At 41.1% G+C, this 23,984-nt stretch overlaps 1 protein-coding gene across 1 annotated transcript in view; it reads left to right on the forward strand.

The window, feature by feature from the left end:
* Positions 1 to 23,984, forward strand: part of DIAPH3 (diaphanous related formin 3) — a 747,362-nt gene that overhangs the window by 452,009 nt on the left and 271,369 nt on the right. The window contains exon 22 of the mRNA XM_063425945.1: positions 15,970 to 16,099. Within this exon, the coding sequence (XP_063282015.1) occupies positions 15,970 to 16,099 (130 nt within the window). The remainder of the gene's footprint in view (positions 1 to 15,969; positions 16,100 to 23,984) is intronic.

Raw genomic sequence — 23,984 nt, forward strand, 5'->3', positions numbered from 1 at the left:
CTTTCAGTAACACTGTAAAACATATGAATGGCCAATAAGCCACAATACAATAATTTTGTAACACTGATTACGTTGTTCGTAAAATTGTTTGTTCATTTTGTTATACCATTTACAGTATCTAACACCAATTATAACACTGCAAATAGTCGTCAAAATGTGGTCTAATTTTCTCTGTTAACAATTGATATCTGTCTGTTTTATGCAAATGAGAATTGTGACACATTGATACATTGTTTCATTGTAACTTGTTTCATTTTAACTTCTACTGGAAAAACAATAAAAATCTTAAATATAAAAAAAATAAAAAAGATCACATTAGAACAATTAATAAATAAAAAATCAGAACAATGAAATAATATAAATTAAAAATATGAATGCATAAAAGTATAGTAAATGCATAAAAGTAATTCAAAGTATAACATGTTATCAAGATCGAAGCACACAGAATCTGTGTAGACATTATAAAGGACGAATCCGAATTGCTACTAAAAACAACCTAAATAAAAATACAATAAAATAGAATCCTATAGTGCACATGTGTAACACATATTGAGGGCCTTTAATCCAATCTTTAATTCCGACCCCTCGGTACAGTGTTTTTTAACTTATGGATCCACTCAGTCTTCCTCATTGCTAGAGTTTTCTCTATGTCACCTCCCCTCCAATGGGGAGAGATGACATCTATACCAATACAAATAACATTTTGGAAACTAAAATCCTTACAATTGCCACAATGGTTTGGTGCACTATGGTTAAAATTATTTCTATTAATACCGCTAAAATGTTCTAAAAACCTAACATATAACTTTCTGGTAGTGCGGTCCACATATTGCATACCACATTTGCATTGCAATAAATATATTATGTTTTTTTGTTTGACAGTTGATAGAAGGGTTTAATTTTAAAACTTTCTTTAGTAACTGTACTTTTAAACTCTGTGGTTTTTGTGGCTTGAAATTTACATGTGCTACAGTGGCCGCACTTAAAAAAAAAAAAAAAACCTTTTGGTTTTTCACTTAAAGGAACACTATAGTCACCTAAATTACTTTAGCTAAATAAAGCAGTTTTAGTGTATAGATCATTCCCCTGCAATTTCACTGCTCAATTCACTGTCATTTAGGAGTTAAATCACTTTGTTTCTGTTTATGCAGCCCTAGCCACACCTCCCCTGGCTATGATTGACAGAGCCTGCATGAAAAGAAAAACTGGTTTCACTTTCAAACAGATGTAATTTACCTTAAATAATTGTATCTCAATCTCTAAATTGAACTTTAATCACATACAGGAGGCTCTTGTAGGGTCTAGCAAGCTATTAACATAGCAGGGGATAAGAAAATCTTAATTAAACGGAACTTGCAATAAAGAAAGCCTAAATAGGGCTCTCTATACAGGAAGTGATTATGGAAGGCTGTGCAAGTCACATCCAGGGAGGTGTGACTAGGGTTCATAAACAAAGGGATTTAACTCCTAAATGGCAGAGGATTGAGCAGTGAGGCTGCAAGGGCATGTTCTATACACCAAAACTGCTTCATTAAGCTGAAGTTGTTCAGGTGACTATAGTGTCCCTTTAAAAAAATGTTTTTCATTTCTAGATTTTACTTTTGGTAATACACCCGGTGCTAGAATAGATTTTAGATTCTGTGTCTTTTTTATATAGGACATGTTTTTTTTTTTGGGGGGGAGAACATTTAAAAAAAAAAAAAAATCCTGAGTCAATATTGGCCAGTGTGTAGCGGTACTTACCTTCTCTAGGGGCCGGCCGGGGCCCTCTGTTCTTGCCGCGTGCGACTCATCCAACGGCAATCTCAGACAGGCAGGCAGTGACCGCCTGACTCTAAGAGCGTGTCGCGTGTCTCGGGCGCGCTCTTAAAGGGACAATGGGAGCCGAAAAATGAAACGGTCTCCCATTGGCCCCTGTCATGCCACATTCCCCATACACTCACGTTTTGGGGGCGTGGATATGACAGGGGTCAATCAAATTGATATCTAGGGTATTTATACTCACCTTTTCCCTTAGTCCTTGCCCTATCGTGGTTTCTGATTCAGTTCCCTTTAGTGCTTGTATCGTTCAGTTGTGGTTTATTGGTGCTAGACCTTGGCTTTGTTCCTGACTCCGTTTTCTCTTTATCCTTGCTTATCTTGTCCGCCGGTTTGCTCTACCGTGTACCAGTCCTTGGCTTATTCTAGTTTTTGCTGTCTCTCTGTCCCCTTGACCTCGGCTCGTTCTGGACTCTGTCTTTTCTTTTCCTCGTCAAAGTCCGACCATTCTAAGGTCCGGTAAAACATATCTTGTTTTCTGCCTCTAGACTATCTGGGCTATCCTTGCGCGTTGGGGTATATTACAGTGACATAGTGCTTTCCAATTGCTTTCTCGATTAAATGTGCTTTATTATTGTATTTAGTTATAAATGATACACTGAAATCCTTAGAAAGTTTTATTTATTTTTTCTTTAAATAGTGTATTTCAATCTATTCCTTCGATTTGCTCCTGCTTGTTAAAAATAAGTTTGGATGGGTAATGTCTATTTTTAAATTTATCGTTTAAAATTCTTACTTGTTCTCTAAAATCCTTTTTTTCAGTGCAGTTCCTTAAAATTATCAAGTGTTTTCCCTTACAAGTATTGACAGCTTCCCGGGGGACAAACTTGCCTAGACTGACCGAAGAGGACCGAGACCTCCTTCAAAAACCCTTACAAAAGTCCTTAGAAAAGCAATGTCTCACCTTCCAGCCCACAAATCCCCGGGACCTAATGGCCTCTCAAATGCATATTATCAAACCTTCTCCTCTACCATCTCCCTCCACCTTCTAAACATCCTTAACCAGAGTGCTGCGAAAGGCACCCTCCCAGAAGAGATGTTGGTAGCCTATATCTCAACCCTCCCTAAACCAGGTAAACCCCCGACACACTGCAAAAACTTTCGACCCATCTCTTTACTCAATGGAGATGCCAAGATTTATGCAAAACTCCTTAGCAACAGGCTTGCCCTGTATCATAGCCCTGTATGGCGCTCCGGCGGCAAGGGTGTCAAACGAGGGATTCCTGACTGCCATTCACAATCACAAACGGGACCTGGCAAGGGTGCCCGCTTTCACCCCTCTTGTACATTCTGTCTCTGGAGCCCCTAGCGCACAAGATCCGTACGCACCCCGACATTCAAGGCATTACGATACATGACAGGACTTATCGACAAATAATGCTAGACTATGATATATTTGTGGCTCTCTCCGACCTGACACACTCTTTACCTCCTCTACTAGATCTGTTGCAACAATTTGGAGAAGTCTCACATTATCAATTGAACCAAGACAAAACTCAAGCCCTACCAGTAGGCCTCCCCAAACCATAAGTAGACTCCCTACGCAACACGTACCAATTTGACTGGAGATCAACATCTATCACATATCTAGGAGTAAAAATAGCTCCCTCTATAATGACTATAGTGAAACTAAATTACAACCCCCTCATATCACCTTGTAAAACAGAAATGAACAGAAATGAACAAGAAATGAACATGCTGCTCTCATGGATGGGGGAACTTAATTCTTATAAAATGATACTTCCCCACATTCTCTACATATTTAGAATGCTTCCTCTTAAAATTTCCAAACAGTACTGTGAAGCCCTGCAGAAAGTATGTGGTGCATTCATCTGGGAAAGCAAAAGACCCAGGGTATCACTAGCACTCTTACAAACTGCACCCGGACTTGGAGGTGTGGGCCTACCGAACATCTGACAATATTATAGAGCAACAGCACTAGCAACAGGCATTCCCCTACATACCCGACTCCATACAATGCACAGACATGGAAAAAGCACAATTCCCAAATCAACCCCTTCTCGACTATTTATGGACACCAAGACGTCTCAGGAAACAAAAGCCTAATCTCTTCCCAACTACCCAACACACAATAGAGATATGGGATATTTTTTTTTTCTTAATCATGGGCCACAAAGACACATTCCACGCCAAAGCACCTTTACCAGCTCTCAGAACTGTGTCACGGGACATCCCACTCACAGACTGGCTAAAGGCAGGGATCACTTAAATATCTCAACTCCTTGGGAATAGCGAGGTAATCCCCTTCCCTGAGCTTCAGACACGATGGCACATACCGAATAGAGCACTTTTCTCTTACTCGCAGCTAAAGAGCATTCTCACAGCACAAACATCACCCATCCATACCATAGGGGACCCCGAATGGGTGACCCCACACTTGCTAATAGATAGGTACTGGTCCCCACCGACTAAACCAAACGCATTGGCATTATGTTATAAAGTTTGGCAAGAGATCACACCAACTAAACCCCAACTTCATAAGGCCCAATGGGAAATCGACTGTGGCATGACATTAACAGAAACTGACTAGCTCCATGCCCTAAAATGGACTGTCTAAATGGACACATTTTTTTCCCCACATTGAGGCCCATAGAAAGCTGATGTACATGACCCCTCAGAGACTTCAGTGTATATTTCCTAATACAACACCCACTTGTTGGAGATGTAATCTAGATACGGGCACGTTGTTGCCCTTGTGGTGGTCTTGTAGGGATATCCAGCTTCTAAGGACACTAGCCCGCTCCGTTTTAGACACATTAGACATCCCAGACTACCCTCTGACCACATCTATTTGCCTACTGCTGCTACTACCCACATGCCTAAACCCACATGAGAAGCAGGTCACGGCATTGGTGCTGATGGCCGCGGGAAGCCTCCTGGCACAAAAGTGGAAGTCACTTGACTGCCCCTCCCTGCCCCAACTACTCGACAAGCTTAAATAATTCTATACCTACAAAAAGATGACACTCACATCAGCACAATCGAAATTGATATCCAATAACACCTGGAGGGCGTGGGAAAGGGAGTACGGAGAAAGAGCGAACAACGGCAACCAAAATGCATAGGCCATTAATATCCCCAGCATCAAATATTAACCTAGGCAACCCTGGAGAGGTTTTTGGGTTTTCTCGGTCTGCTTTCCCCAACTTGGCACAAGCAATAACTAACTACTCACCCTGTAGTACACTCACAACTCCCCTCCTAACCCTTCCTAGTTCCGATTACTGATTTAAGAACAATTTTTAAACGTTAAACCATGGGGAGACATGGGTTTTAACATGGATACTGTAAACACCTGACTTCTGGGTTTTGGGCCATACATATTTATGTTGACACATCTGCCCTTTCTTTTTCCTTATCTAATACAATGCAACTTTGTATCAGATCTTTAATATTTAACCCTTTAGTGAGCAGACTGCTTTTCAATTTTCTTACTATTAAGGACCAGGGCTGTTTTTACATTTCTGCTGTGATTGTGTTTAGCTGTATTTTCTGCTTACTCATTTACTGTACCCACACATATTATATACCTTTTTTTTTTTTTTTTAAGTTGCAGGGCAATAAGTACACCCACTTTGCTATTTCCAAACCATTCCCTCCCCCCAAAAAATAAATAAATAAAAATAAATGAAAGTTACATTGTAACACTGATATCTTGGAATCCCTGAATAACCCTTCACATGTATGTATGTATGTATGTGCATATATATATATATATATATATATATATATATATATATATATATATATATATATATATATATATATATATATATATTTAAAAGAAGACACCACAAGGTATTAAACTTGGGGTATTTTGACACTTTTCATGCAACCATTTTACCACCAATCTATGCCAAAATAAAAAATAAAAAAATCAAAGAAAAAGAAAAAATCGGGGATGATGTTTTTGGACACACACAGCAATTTAAGAATGCATGTACTGAGAACTTTAAGGGTTACTGCCAAAGTGTGTGTGTGTGTGTGTGTGTGTGTGTATATATATATATATATATATATATATATATATATATATGTGTGTGTAGTAGTTGTACAAGGCGGTTGTGGTGTGCCAGTCTGGTAGGCCTGTAAAAGAGGGCCCATTAAGTGAATGCTTAATAAATGGAGCGGTGGGTGGGCTAAACCAGGAAGTCTCAGCCCAGAGGAAGGGGAGGGCTGTGAATTTATAGGCCGGACAAACCCCTCCCACAACTACAGGCTCCACCTTCCCATTTGTTGTCAGGGACAATAAGACATGGTAAGAAAATCTATAGGTGAGGAAGGTGACATTGAGTCCCTACAGTGTCGAGTATGGGTAGATCTCACATTGAGAGTTGAAGAAGTCGAGATCTGCTCTTTTAAACTTGATGAACCAGCTCTTATAAATCTGTCACACAAAAACATACAGGAGTATGAATACGGAACCAGAGTATAGGACTGGTCACGGCGGCAAAACCATCAGGGATTACCCCGGAGCTGCAGAGACACAGGTGTGTAGAGCCAATTCTCCACTCCAAAATGCACAAGTTTGCACCAGAATGCACATAACTCAACCGGGTAAGTAAGCCAGATACTCCCCAAATGTTCAGTGAGAATACAATAGGGTAATGAAGGAGAGTTTAAGATACCGTCCAGCTAGTTCGGCCACAGCAGAGCAGTCATGCCTGAGAGGATTGGCTGTATGGCATCACAATGAGGGCAGGTGTAAGACAATAGCCGTTATAGTCACCGTCACTCATGAAAGGGGCTGGCTGGTAGTAGCAGGCGAGGTCCAGAACAACATGGACAGGCTGCTCAAATACGGTTCGGTATGCCAGGGAGGCGATAGGGGCAGATGCTGTCTACGTTCATGTCCCAGGAGACATGCCGTGTGTCTATGTATTACATGGTGAAGGGACATAAGACCGTCATGTTGTTAGTCCTCTGGTCTTACACGGTGGTCCCATAGGCAGTACTGCATGTCCCGCAGCTGTTCCCTGGTGTCCGAGAGGGCGATGGAGTGATGTGAGCATATACATATATCTGCATTGTGTCCATGTCCTAGTTAGAGTTCCTCTGGATTGCGTCCTGCAGAGGTTCTGTTGTGTAGGCGGCCCATTACTACCTCAAAGATTCCATACATATTACCACCGGCCACTGTGGGTTGAAAGCTCTGAGACATTGTTCTATCGGGGCACTGGTCAAACATTGGGGGGAAATCCAAAAGGATTTAAGAGTCAACACGGAATTCACACATCAGTAGACAATGAAATAAGACTCCACCCGCCACTTCCATGGCATACCTTAACCATTGTCCGTACATGGGGAAAAAAAAAAAGGGGGGGGGGATTCCCTGTGAATACCAAGTGGTGGAAAGTCCAGAAGGCGGACCAGCACAAAAACATAGTTTCGTTGATGGGCTCCTGGACAGAGGGTCTGCGTGACATGAGGGTGTGGAGGGAGGGAGAGCCGTACTTGGGGCCCTCAAACTTGGGCTCCAGGGTTGTGACAACGGGGGGGGGGGGGGGGCTGGAACCAGAGGTACGGGCACAGGATTCCCATTTCTGGGGATGGTACTCACTCAGCCTGGCCTCCCGGATCCATGCGTCGCCTGGGAGGCTGCCTCTGGGGGGATCCATTTCTGCGCCTCCGCGGAGCTCCCTGAGGTCGCGGGCCCTGTCCTGTGGGTCCAATGACCCAGTTTGTGATTGGGATAGGCGGGAGCTCCAGGGCTTCCAGGAAGTGCGGTACCTCTGCCGGCCACCTCACAGAGATCCAGCCGTCTTGATGGCGGGCCATCAGTGCAAAGGGAAAGCCCCACTTGTAGGAGATGTGACGTTCACGGAGGGCTGCTGTAACCGGCTTCAGGGCTCTCCGGGCGTCGAGTGTGAGGGGGGAAAGATCGTTGTAAAAGGAGACATGGGAGTTTTGGTATGTCCACTACGGTCGTTCACGGGCCTTCTTCATAATAGAGTCTTTGACGGGGAAGGAGTGGAGGCAGCAAATGAGGTCCCTAGGACCTTCTTCAATAGAGCGCGGGCGTGCAACTCTATGTGCCCGTTCAAACTCAAAGTGTTGTGGTGCATCACCTTGTAGCATCATGGTGAAAAGGCCTGATAGTACCTCTGCCACGTTTTCCTCCCCTCCCGTCTCTGGGACCCCCCGAACCCGGATGTTGCACCTGCGGCCTCTATTGTCGAGGTCCTCCAGGTGCCTTCTCATGTCGAGGAGCATGTCTCCTTGCCGCGATATCGCCAGGTCGGTTGCCACGATTCTAGTGGATTGGGCCTCCACTGAGTGTTCCAAGGCCTCAATGCGGCCTCCGTGAGCGGTTACCTCCGTCCTGATGCCCGCAATCTCTGCACGTAGAGCGTCTTGTATTGTGGTGATAAGTGTGAGCAGGTCTGTTTTAGTGGCCATGGAGGCCGCTATGGAGCGGAGTTCCTCACTTATGCGGTCAAGTGCGGGGTGCTCTGTGCCGGTTGATGAGGCAGGAGATGGCGGTGTCGTCCCCGGGCCTACCGGCTCCCCTCCGGGACCGGGAATCTGCTGTAAAAAGGAATCCATGGGACCCTGAGAATGGCTGTGTTGTGAGCCCCTCGGTGTCTGAGAGGGCTCCGTGCGCCTGTTGCAACCCATTTGTCGTCTGTGGCTGTAGTTAATCACTATTTAGGGGTATGGTGGAGCGGAGCACACAGATTAAGCGGCCATCTTGGTCAAGGTCTTGGCCACGCCCCCGAATATGATGAAGGGTTGTATCATAGTTTTATGAATTGTGTCCTGACATACAGGATGAATTTGATGTAGTGAATGGTTAATGTGAAACCTTAAGAGAGAGCACATGCCTGTGTAGTCCTTTGAGTGTAGGACAAATTGGTCTAGTATGTTGACTTGAATCAAGATTAAAGAAAACATGTGTTGAGCCTGTCAATACAAAACCTATGGGGTAGAATGCAGAAAAATTGGGGATAACTCCTTAACAGTGAATTCCAATATACAAAAAAAAAATAATAAAAAATAAAAAGGATGGTGCATTTCTACCTGCATGGTGTATAATATTGTTAATGAGAAACGTATAAAATATAACTTTTATTGTATTATTTAAAATATGTGGAGTAACTAGAAAGCTAGTAATTAGAAAATAAAAGTAAAAGCAATATAGGGGAAAGGAACTAACTACTTTCACGGTGGTGGCTTATTTTAGGAGACTGTAATAGTCATGTTAAACCATAGAGCTGTGGTTAATGCCCTCTGTGGGCTAGTACAGAGATACATGTGGCACTTAATGAATGTAGCAAGAAATATGGCTACTTAGTATCGCTGTATGGTTTGCTAGCAGTAGAAAATAATAGTTGGCATAAGCTGTGGGTTAATACAAGTAGAAGCAAAGGGTCAAACGAAAAATTGTTGGCAAGTAAATACAGTGATGGGGGGCGGAACAAACACAAGGTTAAAAAATTAGTGTTAAGCAGTAGATTGCTGCTGCTTTATATTTGTCTAACAGCAATATAATAACGACTGTACGGGGTTAATAAAAAGATAAACCAAGTGTTAAGCAGTAGATTGCTGCTACTTAATATTGTCTAATAGCAAATATGGTGGTAACTGTACATAATTAATACAAGTGTATACCGAGTGTTAATTAGTAGATTGCTGCTGCTTTATATTTGTCTAATAGCAAATGTAGTAACACCTATACAGGATATGTCACTGTATATGGCTAATAGCATTAAGACGGTGACAATTGTGCATGATTAATGCAAGGAAACAGTGACAGCTGTACAGAGTTAAAGGACCACTCTAGGCACCCAGACCACTTCAGCTTAATGAAGTGGTCTGGGTGCCAGGTCCTTCTAGGGTTAACCCATTTTTTTCAGAGAAACTGCTATGTTTGTGAATGGGTTAAGCCTTCCCCTATTTCCTCTAGTGGCTGTCTCATTGACAGCCGCTAGAGGCGCTTGCGTGATTCTCACTGTGAAAATCACAGTGAGAGCACGCAAGCGTCCATAAGAAAGCATTATGAATGCTTTCCTATGTGACCGGCTGAATGCGCGCGCAGCTCTTGCCGCGCGTGCGCATTCAGCCGACGGGGAGGAGGATCGGAGGAGGAGAGTTCTCCGCCCACCGCTGGAAAAAGGTAAGTTTGAACCCCTTTCCCCTTTCCAGAGCCGGGCGGGAGGCGGTCCCTGAGGGTGGGGGCACCTTCAGGGCACTCTAGTGCCAGGAAAACGAGTATGTACAGCTGATAATAACTAATTGCTAAATCACTAGTGCCTTTGATGGCACCCCTTAGCAAAATGCCTGCTCTGAACTGCACCCCCCCCATAATCAAAAAGTGCTATTGAAGTAGAAGTATTATTTCAAAGAGGAGAATGTTCCCCATCCAGGATTAGAATCTCCTATGTAACTGGACGTTATAGGACATTTGTGGCGGTTAATTGGGCCGCTTGATTTTAGCTCCGATGGCCCCGGGGGCCGGTGAGTGTTTCTCCGCTTCACTTTATTGCAGGGTTGGGAGGCAGGAGTCGCTTTGCGAGTCGTGATCACGGGGAGGTAGCGTGTCTCTCCCCTGCCTCCTGCGCACGTGGCGCCCGCCATTTTAGGTACAGCGCCTGGGTCCCCCTTGCCCCAGTTGGGCTTTCTCGGTTCAGGCCTCAAGGTGAGGACCGGGATGATCACCCCCCCGGCCCACGTTTGGTGGTTTAATCATAGGTTTGTTGCAGGAGCTGCTCCTGCTTGCGACCGGCCAGCTCGGCGGTCCGGCCCCGCCCCATATGTATTTATTTTAAATGCATGTTTTCATTTGGGGCAGTTTTTTTTTTTTTTGGTCCCCAAGTGGTAGACCTGGTTTGTGGCATGTCTTGATTGAAGTGTGACTATAACTTATTTAGGTGAGGGCCATGTGTATGGCCATATAACCCTATAACAGACATAATTATGACAGACATAATTTTAAAGTACGATTGACTAATCCCGTGCTGAGACCAGAAAGGGCTTAAAACAATGTAAGTATTGACAGACAGTGAAATAAGACAGAATATTAACAGGCTGTACCATAAATGCTGAACACATGTATAGGCCCAAGTTTGGGCCTGACATGAATTTACACAGTCAGTAGCAACACTTAGCCACATTACTAAACAATGTAGCACCATGAGTCCTGAATACCAAGAGGGCAACCATGAAAAATGCTTATAGGTACTGAGGCCTGGTGAAAATAAGTAACACAAGTTGCAAATATGAAAATGGAATATGGCGTAGCATTTATTATACAAAATAACGTAGGGTGACTAACTGAATTGCATATTATACAATATGATATGTTCAAATACAGTAAGCAGAATGCATGAACCAAATTGAGGTATCACTCTGATGCTGTGATTGAAATAAGCTGTGTTTGCGTTAGTAGTGAAATTTGCCATATCAGAATGAGGAAGGAATACAGACTGAAATGCTAATGCTAGTTAGTTGAAGGCCAAATGTTGGCTGAATTTGTGTGGAATGTCAGTGATAGTGTGGCCCACGCTGACCAAAGCGAACAAACTTATTGTTTTTCTGAAAAACACGTGAACAGCAACAGGATGTGGCAGTGCCCCATGAGCTTCGAGGGAGGGCTGTTTTTCTTTCTTTTTTTTTTTTTTTACTCAAATTAGGTAAAATTAATACTTGCGTAGGCTACACTAGGCCAAGACCAGCTTGTTTGTTTGGCGTTCATGCAGTTTGTGTTGATGACCTTTGAACCGGAAGTAGATGGTTCTGTACAGAACCAGGAAGTCTCAGCCCAGAGGAAGGGGAGGCCTGTGAATTTATAGGCTGGATAAACCCCTCCCACAACTACAGACTCCGCCTTTCCATATGTGTATGTATATATGTATGTGTATATCAGGCATAGTATCTGTTTGTGGTGAGATCGTAGCAATCCTTTTTCCATTCACCTATTATCATACTGTCTCAGCCCCTTGATTGTGTCTGATTCATCCTTTCCAAAGATCAGCCGTGACTCTGTCGCTTTAGAGGCATTTCACCTCTCGCAGCTCCCACCTAACCAGCTCCAGCTGAATTCACAATAACGGCTGATTAACAAGGTACTTAAATTCTTTTTCCGGGTCTGTTTGTTGACTTTGCCACTGACAATGGCGTGTTAGCACGCCAAAACATGTGCCAGGCTTTCTAGCTCTTAGCACTCACTTTGCACTTTAGGTAGCACGATGAGCACTATTTAATTTCATTTTTCTTTAGTTTGTTTGTTGGTTTGGCTACACTAAGGTCAGTTGGTTTAGGTAGGAACTACCTTTGTGCGGTGCCTAGGTAACCCGGGGTAAAATATTTACAATATTGCTCTCTGGTCTCCCTTTTCCTGTCCTTATGGATGTTATCTTTTATGGTTTTGGCATATATCCTTTGTTAAGGTCTGTTGATTGTCTCAGCTGATGGTTGGGAGAATTGGTATCTAAGTAACTGGCTATAGATTTTAGCTCACACAATCCACTGTGTGTGGTTGGTCCACCCCTTAGACTACTGTTACTGTTGTTGAGCTTAGCCGGTAACTCTCATTTAAAGTTACCCCTACCTAACCCTGTTTATATCTATACGTACTGTTCCTCTCTCTTCCTGGTTACCATGTCAACGCTCCATGCAGCACGTTAGCGGCAAGATTTACAAAGGGGAGCTGCTGGGAAGGTAACTAAGAGCTTGCTGGGCCCTCACTGCACAGTCCATGCAACCAGATCACCAGGGAATGTTATACCACCCCCCCCCCCCCTCCCAGCCAGGTAACAAGCAGGGAGGAGGGACAAAAAGAAAATATTTAAATAAAAATATGGTCCTGCCTGCCCAAAATTGAATACCTACAGAAACACACACACACTGCATTATATAAACACACTACACACACACACACTGCATTCACTTTATGCACACCCTACACACTACATTCACTATACACACCCCACACACTCTGCTTTCATTATATACACACCCTACACAAACACTCACTGCATTCATTATATACACACCCTACACAAATACACACTGCATCCACTACACACACAGCTCCCCTGTCTAAACACAACTGCATCAACTACACGTGGCATGTATATTTCAGCCTGAAAGTTCAGATTATCGGTATCAGCTCTAAAATATCAATATTGGTCTTGATCCCTAATATGTATGTATGCATGTATATGTGTGTGTGTGTATAAACAAAAAAAACTAAAAAATTCTCACCCCTCCTATGTGGTATGTTTATTCATCATTCTCGGGTTTTCTACCGGAAGTCTGGGAGTTTGAGGTTTCTGTGCAGTATCTCCGCTGTAACTAGAACTTTATGGACAGCGATCTCAGATGTCCCACCTGGGATATGTTGAAGCTACTCCCCCAACTTGTGAGTCACAGCCCTGAGTGCTCATATCACAACTGGGACTACTACTGTCATGTTCCTTCTTCCTGATGTTACAGCCACTGGACATTGCCACATCCACCACAACTGTAGTCTTCTGTTCCTTGTCTACCACCACAATGAGTTGGTTGGCCAGCACTTGCTTGTCTGTCTGGATCTTGAAGTCTAAGGATCTTAGCCCTGCCATTCTCAACTACCCTTTGTGGCATATCCTATCTGGACTTAGGCAGGTCCAATTCATATTCTGTGCAGATGTTTTGGTACACAATCCCAGCGACTTGGTTGTGCATCTCCGTGTATGCTGTTCCTGCTAACCTCTTGCATCCGGTTACTAGGTTATTTTTTTTTTTTTTTTTTTTATATATTATATATCGAAAAGTAGCACCACTTGCAGTTACATTTTAGTATGCTGTTGATGTGTATATGTGTATAAGTATTAGATGTAAAAGTTCTGCTTCAGTACAGTAAACATGTGGAAAACAATGTTAGTCATCCAAAGAATAGACAATTAAAAAACGGACGCTCTGTTATACCTTATTGTAATAAGTAAACGAATATCACATTATGCATTACATTTTTATTATGTTTCTAATTCACTTAAAATGCAGTAGCCGGTGAAATCTGTTGAGATTTGCTATAACATGTGAAAGACTGTAAAAGACAAATGCATGGTATCGTTTTAAACATTGTTCCTCTTTTATTTGATTTTTTTTTTTTTTTTTTTTATATACATTGCCTTTTGTCATAATTCATAATAACAAAGTTAAAAACATTTGAGAATATTAGTTTCCATGAGAGCACATATATCTTTTCAACATTTATATTATCTCAGTGGTATGACATGCTTGGTGGCCCATCTTTAACATCTTCCTCATTAGCAGCCCACAATAGCTATGGTCCATCATAAGGCTTTAAAATATAAAAGGTAGCGTTTTCACAGAATATAAAAACCCATCCACTTCATTATAATTTGAACTTTTGCGCTTAGCAGATTTGTTCATTTTTATCAGAATGTTGGGAAAATGCTTTTATCTGTGTTACTGCAGCTACAAGGCACATTGCTTTCTCAGAGTTCTGTTGGAAGTTGTCACTGAACAAAAACTGTGGTCACCTCTGTCAGAAACCTTCAATATATATTATGAAAGCTTTATGAAAGAACTTACCTGTTTTTCAATCAACTGCTGTTCCATATAAATAATCTTTTTTTATTTATTTATTATTTATTTATTTTTTTCCCATTCTCTCATGTGCCATTGAGGTCTGCACCCACAGTGAACACATTAGTCATTATCACCTTTAAAATGAAAAAGTTCTATAATTTTGGGTAGGGATTGACCGATATTGATTTTTTCTTAGAACGGATACCAATAATCTGTCAACTTTCAGGCCGATGTGTTTGTGTAGTGTGTGTATAATGCAGAGTGTGTGTGTTTGTGTAGTGCGTGTATATAATGCAGAGTGTGTGTGTGTTTGTGTAGATATGTAGTGTGTATAAAAAAGGAAGGACATTTTTTTTTAACTATAAAAAAAAATATATATATTTTCCCTGGTGGTCCGGTGTCATGGACTGTGCAGTGGGGGGGGCCCAGCAAGCTCTTACTTACCTTCCCTTCAGCTCCCCTGTCTAACTCTTGTGGCCTGTGTGCCGCGTGGAGCATTGCCATGGTAACCTGTGGCAATGCTCTGACAGGCGCGGGACTCACGAGATTTAGACAGGGGAGCTGAAGGGAGCTGCTGGGAAGGTAAGAGCTTGCTGGGCCCCCAGGACCCGACGGGCTTGTCATGGGCCCGGTGGTCCTGATCAGCAATATCGGTATCTTTATCGGCCGATACTGATATTGCCGAAAATACTGAATATCGGCCAGACCGATAATCGGTTGATCTCTAATTTTGAGGGAGAAAGGTGTGTGTGTGTGTAAAACTTTTGATTAACATAAATTCATATTACGGAAACCATTATTCTCCCATCTGAAATATAAATTTCTTATCTATAATATTTATAACAAAAATCCATTTGATTAAAGGTTATGTAGAATCTGTAAGGATTTTTTTTTTTTCCTTCTGTCTTTTAGTAATCACCCTTCATGATACATGTTTATGGCTATTGCTAGACATTTGAGTCAGACTGCTCTGATTGGTTGGCTTATGTATGTGTGTGTACCTACATATATGAAACCAAGATAGCTGCACTCACCTGAACATGCATACTGGTGCTGCTTGGGCCAAATTGTACAGGATCAAGCGCACTCATTCATTCACTAAACTAAACAGTAACTCCAGAGCTCACAGAATGTAATAGTGTTTTTGTTGTTGTTGTTTTTTTTTTTTTTTTTTTTTAAATACACATGCACGCCTGTGTACTTGTATTTATTTTTATGTAATCAGAGTACTCCTTTAATCTTTCTTTCTAGTTTATCACATCTCACGGTTTGCTGACCAAACAATCTCTATTTCTTCCTTTCTATGTTAACAATACTGCTTACATATTACATACTTATAAATAAGCAGTCAATTCACACATTAACATTTGCATGCACACAAATCCTTTAATGATCAAACACATGGCAATCATATTTTAGATATTTTTGAAAACATCTTTTATTTTCTATAAGTTGAATCTGAGTGGAATAAATAAAGCTGATTATTTGTAGTTTCTGCTTGCCTCTATTTTTGTTTGTTCACTTCTGTTCTTGTTTCTCTGTTTTGCATATTTTTCTTCACTTTGTCTTTTTTTTTTTTTTTCTTTCTTCTAGCTGAAAGACACCAAGTCTGCAGATCAAAAAACCACACTAATCCATTTCTTGGCAGAAGTATGTGAAAAGAAATTTCCTGATGTCCCGAATTTTGTTGAAGACCTACAAACTGTAGACAAAGCAAGTAAAGGTTTGTGTATTTACTTTTATTTACTGTATTTGTTATATTCTTAAACTTGAACAGCTGTCCTTCACATCAAGTCAGCTATGCAAGATAAAGTGTGCTATATGGGCATCCTATGATTGCATTTTTTTTTTTTAGAATACATGCTTTGGAAGTGGAATGTCTTTGTAAGTGGTAATACACTATAAAACAATGTGTCTGTCTATAATTTTTTTTTTTTTTTTTGAAGCTATATTCTGAGATATCGGTGTACAAATTGGCAAATCAAAATCAATTCCATGCTTCAGTAATTTTATCAATAAAAAAATGATAAATCAAACTCAGCGGTCAGCAATTGTATTAACAGGAACTAAAAAAAAAAACACCCAGACCATGCATGCGCATTAGGTCTCCTCGGCCGGTGGGCGGGATCAGTCTCGCCCACCGGCCGACGAAGTCAGAAGGAGGAGCGGTGCGGAGGAAGCAGCGATGAGGGACATCGTCGCTGCCTCAGGTAAGTTGCTGAAGGGGTTTTCACCCCTTCAGCAACCGGGCATTGGGGGGTGGGAGGGAGAGGGAATCTGCAGTGCCAGGAAAACAGATTGTTTTCCTGGCACTGGAGTTTCCCTTTAAGGAGCAATGTGCCTAGAATTACCGTATGTTTTTGCACTGTATTCATTATGCAGTTCCACGTGTGCATTGTGCTTACCATAATGCTATCATATAAATGTAGAATGTAATGGCAGATAAGAACCATTTGACCCATCTTGTCTGCCCAATTTTCTAAATACTTTCATTAGTCCCTGGTCTTATCTCAAGTCTTGGATACCTGTATGCCTATCCCACATATGCTTAAACTCTTCAGCTGGAAGGCTATTCCATGTGTCTATTACTTTAACTGTAAAGTAATACTTACTGAAATTATTTTTAAACATTTGCCCTCTAATTAATGACAATGTCCTCTTCTTGTGGTAGTTTTTCTTCTTTAAAATATAGTCTCCTCCTTTACTGTGTTGATTCTTTTTATGCATTTAAATGTTTCTATAATATCCCCCCTTTCTCGTCTTTCCTCCAACCTATAACCTGTCATTGGAAGTTGTATCCTGCAATCCATGAACCGGTTTAGTAGCCCTGATCTGAACTCTTTCCAAAGTATCAATATCCTTCTGAAGATACGGTCTCCAGTACAGCGTACAATACTCCAAGTGAGGTCTCATCAGTGTTCTGTACAATGGCATGAGTACTTCTCTCTTTCTACTGCTAATACCTCTCCCTATACAACCAAGAATTTTGATAGCATTTCCAGCTGCTCTATAACATTGTCGGCCTATCTTTAAGTGAAATAATTACTCCTAAATCCCTTTCCTCAGATGCTGAAGTTAGTAGGGCATCAAATATTCCGTACTCTGCCCTTGGGATTTTACACCCAAGATGTGGCACTTTTTTTTTACATTAAATGGACACTGTAGGCACCCAGACAACTTCTGCCCATTGGAGTGGTCTGGGTGCCAACATCCATTTTACGCCCAAGATGTGGCACTTTTCTACATTAAATGAACACTGTAGGCACCCAGACCACTTCTGCCCATTGGAGTGGTCTGGGTGCCAACTCCTTTTTACAAACTACAATAATTACCTTGCAGGGTTAAGTCCTCCTCTAGTGGTGTCTATCAGACAACTTGGGATGGGGGGTGGAAGGGAGAGGGACACTGTAGGGTCCTGCAGAGCCACGGAGACAAATATATTTCCCTGGCACTGGAGAGTCCCTTTAAATGTCAGTTGCTACAGCTCTGACCATTTTTCTAGTTTACCTAAATAATTTGCCATTTGGCTTATCCCTCCTGGAACATCAACCCTGTTGTAAATTTTAGTATCATCAGCAAAAAGACATACCTTACCAATAAGACCTTTTGCAATATCACTAATAAAATATTAAAAGGAATGGGTCCAAGAACAAATCCCTGAGATACCCCACTAGTAAGTAGGCCTCACTTTGAATATACTCCAGTGACTACAACCCTCTGTTGCCTGTCACTCAGCCACTGCCTAACCCATTCAACAGTATTGGATAGTTAAGATGTTATCTTTAATTAAACATTTCTAGTTTAGAGCATGATGGTGTATTGATCATGCCCAATTTTGTGTTTCCACAGTGTTTGGTATGCAAACACGGAATACACGGTGTATTGTTGAACACACTACATTTTAAGATTATTCCTTGTGAATTATATGAACATACAAAAGTCCATCAAGTAAGGAAATACTTAAGTGTTTATTTTAGTTATCTTTTATTTTTAAAAATAAAGGTTGTACTGCCCTACACAAGTGGACTTAAATGCCTGTAAGATTGCACTGAACATATTGCATCTTTGTTGTGAACAGGGTTCAATTCCTGCTCAGAACTAGGGTACCCCAGGTATCAAGGGATCCATAGGGCTTCTTTGAGTCTACTGGGAGTCTGCTTAGCCATGCTTTTTTTTTTTTTTGCTCAGTGGAGACCCTGCAAGGTCTCAGTAGGTGCTGGCAGGGTCTTGCAGCCTGTCCCCAAATGATTGTGACCGGTGCTGGGCTTTGCCAACTGCCCATGACCAGTATTAGTATTATCGACTTGGAACCAGGCTCCATGTAAGGTTTGTCAAGGAGTTTGATTGGTATCATGTTTGTTTTCGAATAGGGTTAGCATTAACCTTCAAAAATTGATTTAGATCCTATACATTTAACATTATGACTGATATATGAATCTACATAGAGTTTTTAATTATTTATAGTTGAAGTGTAGATATACTCAAACATGTGAAAAATCATTTTATTTTTTTTATATGCCTATTTTTTACATTTTGTTCACACGTAATGTGTTAGGTATACATATAGGATATTACATGAGTCATTTTTGTCCTTTAAGAAACAATAGATAATATGGTGGCACTAAAGGGACACTTTAAGCTAAAGCACCCGTACTTGCTGAAAAAAAAAAGGCATCCTTGAAACAGGGATAAAAACCCCAGTTAGCATAGCCCGCAAGGAGTCCTTTTATAAACGGGTCACCAGATAGTGTAGGTTCATGCCTACTGGCTCACAGTCAGCGACAAATGCTGGAGATGAGATATGGAACACATTTGGCGACAAATCCTAGTTGACGTCGAGGGGATTATTCCTTTGCAAATCCATTTGACCCCGTCCCAGATTTTGCTAGGTATGCCCTGCTCTTTTAAAGAGAAACATAAACAGTATTGATGGAACCTATTATTAGGAGAAGCTAATGCTCTCATCGCAATGTATTGGCGACAGACAACCACACCAATCAGAGAACAATGGTTCAGAGAGTTGAGAGAACAAGGGAGCTGGAAGACATCCACTGGTCAGTCTTAGGGAAAAGGGACAAATATTTAAAAATATGGGAACCCTGGATCCAATTTTGGAGAGGCATCCCCTAGATGCCTTCATCCTGGTAGACGAGACCCAGAACCTGTCAGGATTACAAGTTGATCCAGCACGCAAAACTGTGTCACACCTAGGACTAAGGATTACGTATAACCGGACCTTAGAATGGCCGGACTTAACGTATCCAAGAATAGTCAAAATAGTTGCTAAGGTCAGGAACACAGAATCAGACACAACAATGAGGGAAAGCCAAAAGTCAAGGATACCAGAATTCAGGGAAGTCAAAACAAAGCCAAAGTCAAATACTAGAAAATCAAGATCAGGAACACATTCTCGGATTACCATCAGGTTGTTGTTCCTGACCTATCGACGCTGTCTGAACCCAAACCTATGCAGTTAGGTGTTACAGGACTGTCTCAGGCAGAGAAACAGTATAGGAGAAGAGAGGGTATGTGCTTATATTGTGGCAAGAAAGGGCGTACGAGAGATGCTTGTCATATACGTCCGGAAAACTTCCGCACCTAAGAACCTTAAGGGGACAGGTCTTAGGTGTAATTAAGGGGACAGGTCTTAGCAATTCCTGAAGCAGATTTTCCTTGACATTTCTGCTTTTTGCAACAAGGAGAACTTTTCATGCAAAGCCCTGGTTGACTCAGGTGCGGCTGGTAAGTTTATTGATTTGTATTTTGTTAAAAAAAAAAACACTATTAACTTCATTATCACCTACAGACCCAGTTCTAAGAACGTAAAAGCTGACACTTTGTCTAGGCATTTTGTGTGAGTTAGTACCTTGAATTGACTCCTATACATACAGGAAGCCAATGTAAGGACTGGCAGAGGGGTGAGGTGTGAGAGAAACGACTAGAGAGGAAAATCAGTCTAGCAGTCTACTTATGTAGTTATTTAGCATATATATATATATATATATATATATATATATATATATATATATATATATATATATATATATATATATATATATATAAATACATATTGTCCCTTTGTATCCTTGCACACATACTTTAATGCAGTATTTCCTGGTGCACTTTAGCCAATGCCATTAATTGATATACAAATATTGAGAAAGAGGCTTGCACTCACAGTCTTTAAAACAATTTCCTTTTTATTTCATTCCTTTAAAATCTGATCGACGTTTCAGCCAACGTCTGTGGCTTTCATCAGGATCTTTACAGCTCAAATTCACATTACAAATGACATGCTTATATAGCTAGTCAAACTAAAAATTCAATCAATAAAACACTCACCACCTGTAAGGCTGTCTCTCCTCCTCGGCATCTATAAGCTACAACTGCGCATGCGTCAGTATGCCGCTACCCGGAAGTAGCGTACTGACGTACCCGTTGCTATGGTTACCCGGTACACATATCCGGCTCAATAGCAACCTAGCAAAACAACTTCTCTATAAATGCCGATCGTTCAGCCTTACAGATCTAACTTGCATATTCATACACAACATTAAAGGACCACTCTAGTGCCAGGAAAGCATACTCGTTTTCCTGGCACTAGAGTGCCCTGAGGGTGCCCCCACCCTCAGGGACCCCCTCCCGCCCGGCTCTGGAAAGGGGAAAGGGGTAAAAACTTACCTTTTTCCAGCGCTGGGCGGAGAGATCTCCTCCTGCTCTCCTCCTCCGATCCTCCTCTTCTCCTCCCCGTCGGCTGAATGCGCACGCACGGCAAGAGCTGCGCGCACATTCAGCCAGTCACATAGGAAAGCATTCACAATGCTTTCCTATGGACGCTGGCGTGCTCTCACTGTGAAAATCACAGTGAGAAGCACGCAAGCGCCTCTAGCGGCTGTCAATGAGACAGCCACTAGAGGACATAAGGGGATGGCTTAACCCATTCATAAACATAGCAGTTTCTCTGAAACTGCTATGTTTATGAAAAAATGGGTTAACCCTAGAAGGACCTGGCACCCAGACCACTTCATTAAGCTGAAGTGGTCTGGGTGCCTAGAGTGGTCCTTTAAACATTAAAATTCAATACTCCTGTTAACAAATTGAGGTTCCTCTTCTCATGAGCTTCTTATTACTTAACTCAACTCACAATGGTCTCTATGCAGTATGTAAATTTACAAAGAACTATTCTACCATGCTCTCCTTAATTATATTTAAAGTGACATAATCATTCCCTATGTTTGGATCATGTTCTATGTGTTATATTATAAAGTGACTTAGTGTTGTTATGTACATTAAAGTGCAATAAAGTGTGTTTAGTTAAAGTGATGCATATGCTTTTATATACATTAAAGTGCTGACAAGTGCTATGTGATTCTAATCATATTTACATTAATATACTAAAAAAAAGTCTCTAATGTACATAAAAGCAGGTGTATCACTTTAAATAAAGTGCTAAAAAGTGTTTCACATCATATTTACATTAATGCAATAAACCTATTATTTTTTCTTAAAGTGATACATTTGCTATTATGTACATTAAAGTGCTTTCATAAAACAAAAGTAATATATTTCTTTATATGTAGTAATATTTACATTTAATTTAACTCACTACCTTATCATAATGGATTTATCACTAGTATTTAAAGTGAACCCATTCCTTATTAATTAAAGTGCTTGGTAGTGATAATTACATATCCGAGTGTGTGGAATCGTACGTCTCTATAATTATTGCATATCTTACTTAGATTAAGCTATTATTACGTTTTGCTAAATTTTTCCACATAGGCCCATTTATACATACTAGTCATAATTCTCTAACTCTAATATTGTATCATGATATTGAAACATATTAGATTCCAAGTAATATTGTCCTCTAATTCTAATAACAGTATTTCTAATAACAATTATTCATAACTCAACGAGGCCAGTTCATTCACTTAAAGTCACTCATATAAAGAGGTGATATGTTATCATTTCATTTAGTCTTCTAGGTGCAACTGTGTCCAATTCTTGCATCCAAAATGTCTCTTTTCTCAATAATGCATTGCCTCTATCTCCTCCTCTTCTGGAACATGGTATCCAATCTATTGCTACAAATTTCAACGTAGTCAAGGGGTGTTTGTGCTCTAAAAAGTGTTTTGCCACAGGTTTGTCTGTATGTCCATCTCTGTACGCTGTTCTAATATTAGATCTATGACCCCTGATCCGGTCACATAGTTGTGTTTTCCCTATGTAGACCAAGCCACAAGGACATGATATTTTTATATACTACATGGGTCATTCTACATGTGATGGTATGTCGAATATTATAGATCTTGTTTTTATGTGGATGGTTAAAATTTTGTGCTGGAACCATGTGGCTGCACGTCACACACCCTAAGCAGCGTACACTGCCCCTTACTTGTATTTTCTTTTGCTCAATATAGCTCTCTTCCGGGTCTGTCCTCATTAGTATATCCTTTAAGTTTCTATTTCTTCAATAGCAAATTCTCGGCAATTCTTTAAACTCTTTCGGTAAGCTATTGTCACATGCTAACATGTTCCAGTTTCTCTTCACAATGTTAGATACTTTCTGTGATTTATTCTGAAACGTCATAGGAAAAACTAATGTGGGGCTTGTATTTGTTAACAGGAGTATTGAAGTATAATGTTTAATGTTGTGTATGAATATGTAAGTTAGATCTGTAAGGCTGAACGATCGGCATATAGAGAGAAGTTGTTTTGCTAGGTTGCTATGGAGCCAGATATGCGTACCGGGTAACCATAGCAATGGGTAAAATGTCAGACAGTCCCCCCCCTATATATATATATATATATATATATATATATATATATATAATATATATATATATATACATTTATTTTATTTTAAACATGTCTAATATATTTTTTATTTTTTTTTACATTTCCCACCAGCAAGTGGCCTGTCTGACATTTTAGACAGTCCCCCTGCAGGCAGATCCACAGCCAGCTATAGGGGACCATGTGTTCGCTCATTTAGAGCGATCACATGGCCCCCGGGGGCCTGATTTGCCGTGGGAGGGCTGCCTGGGCTGTCAGGCAGTCCTCCCGAAGAGGATCGCGGCGGAGGTAAGTAAATCTCACCTCCTGGGACAGAAAGCTGTTACGGCATTCTATGCCCCCACAACGGCTTTAAAGCCCATTTAAATGGGGACGGCATAGAACGCCGTAACGGCATTAAGGGATTAATGTACTTCAGTACTCGGGGTGTGTGTGTATATGTGTGTATATGTCAGTGTGCGTGTGTGTCTGTCAGTGTGCTTGTGTTTCTGTCTGTGTGTCTTTATGTATGTCTGCCTGGGTGCGTATATACTAAGATAACTAAACGGTACAAAAGATTGGTACTCCCTCACCTTCTTAATACAGACAATAGGCTAACAAAAGTCAAACAAATAAGGGTCATGGAAAAACTTCACTATTCAATGGTGCCAGATTTTAATACCTACCTTCACATATGTCAGCCATGGCTCAACTTTCTTGTGGCCAATTAGGTAAATGATAGTAGTGATGTATTGGCAAACTTACTCAGAGCTGAGACAAGGTGATAGCGGGTTTCCTTATTTCAACAACACTCATGCTTCACTGGAACA

This window comes from Pelobates fuscus, chromosome 1, assembly GCF_036172605.1.
Source record: "Pelobates fuscus isolate aPelFus1 chromosome 1, aPelFus1.pri, whole genome shotgun sequence".
NCBI lineage: Eukaryota > Metazoa > Chordata > Amphibia > Anura > Pelobatidae > Pelobates > Pelobates fuscus.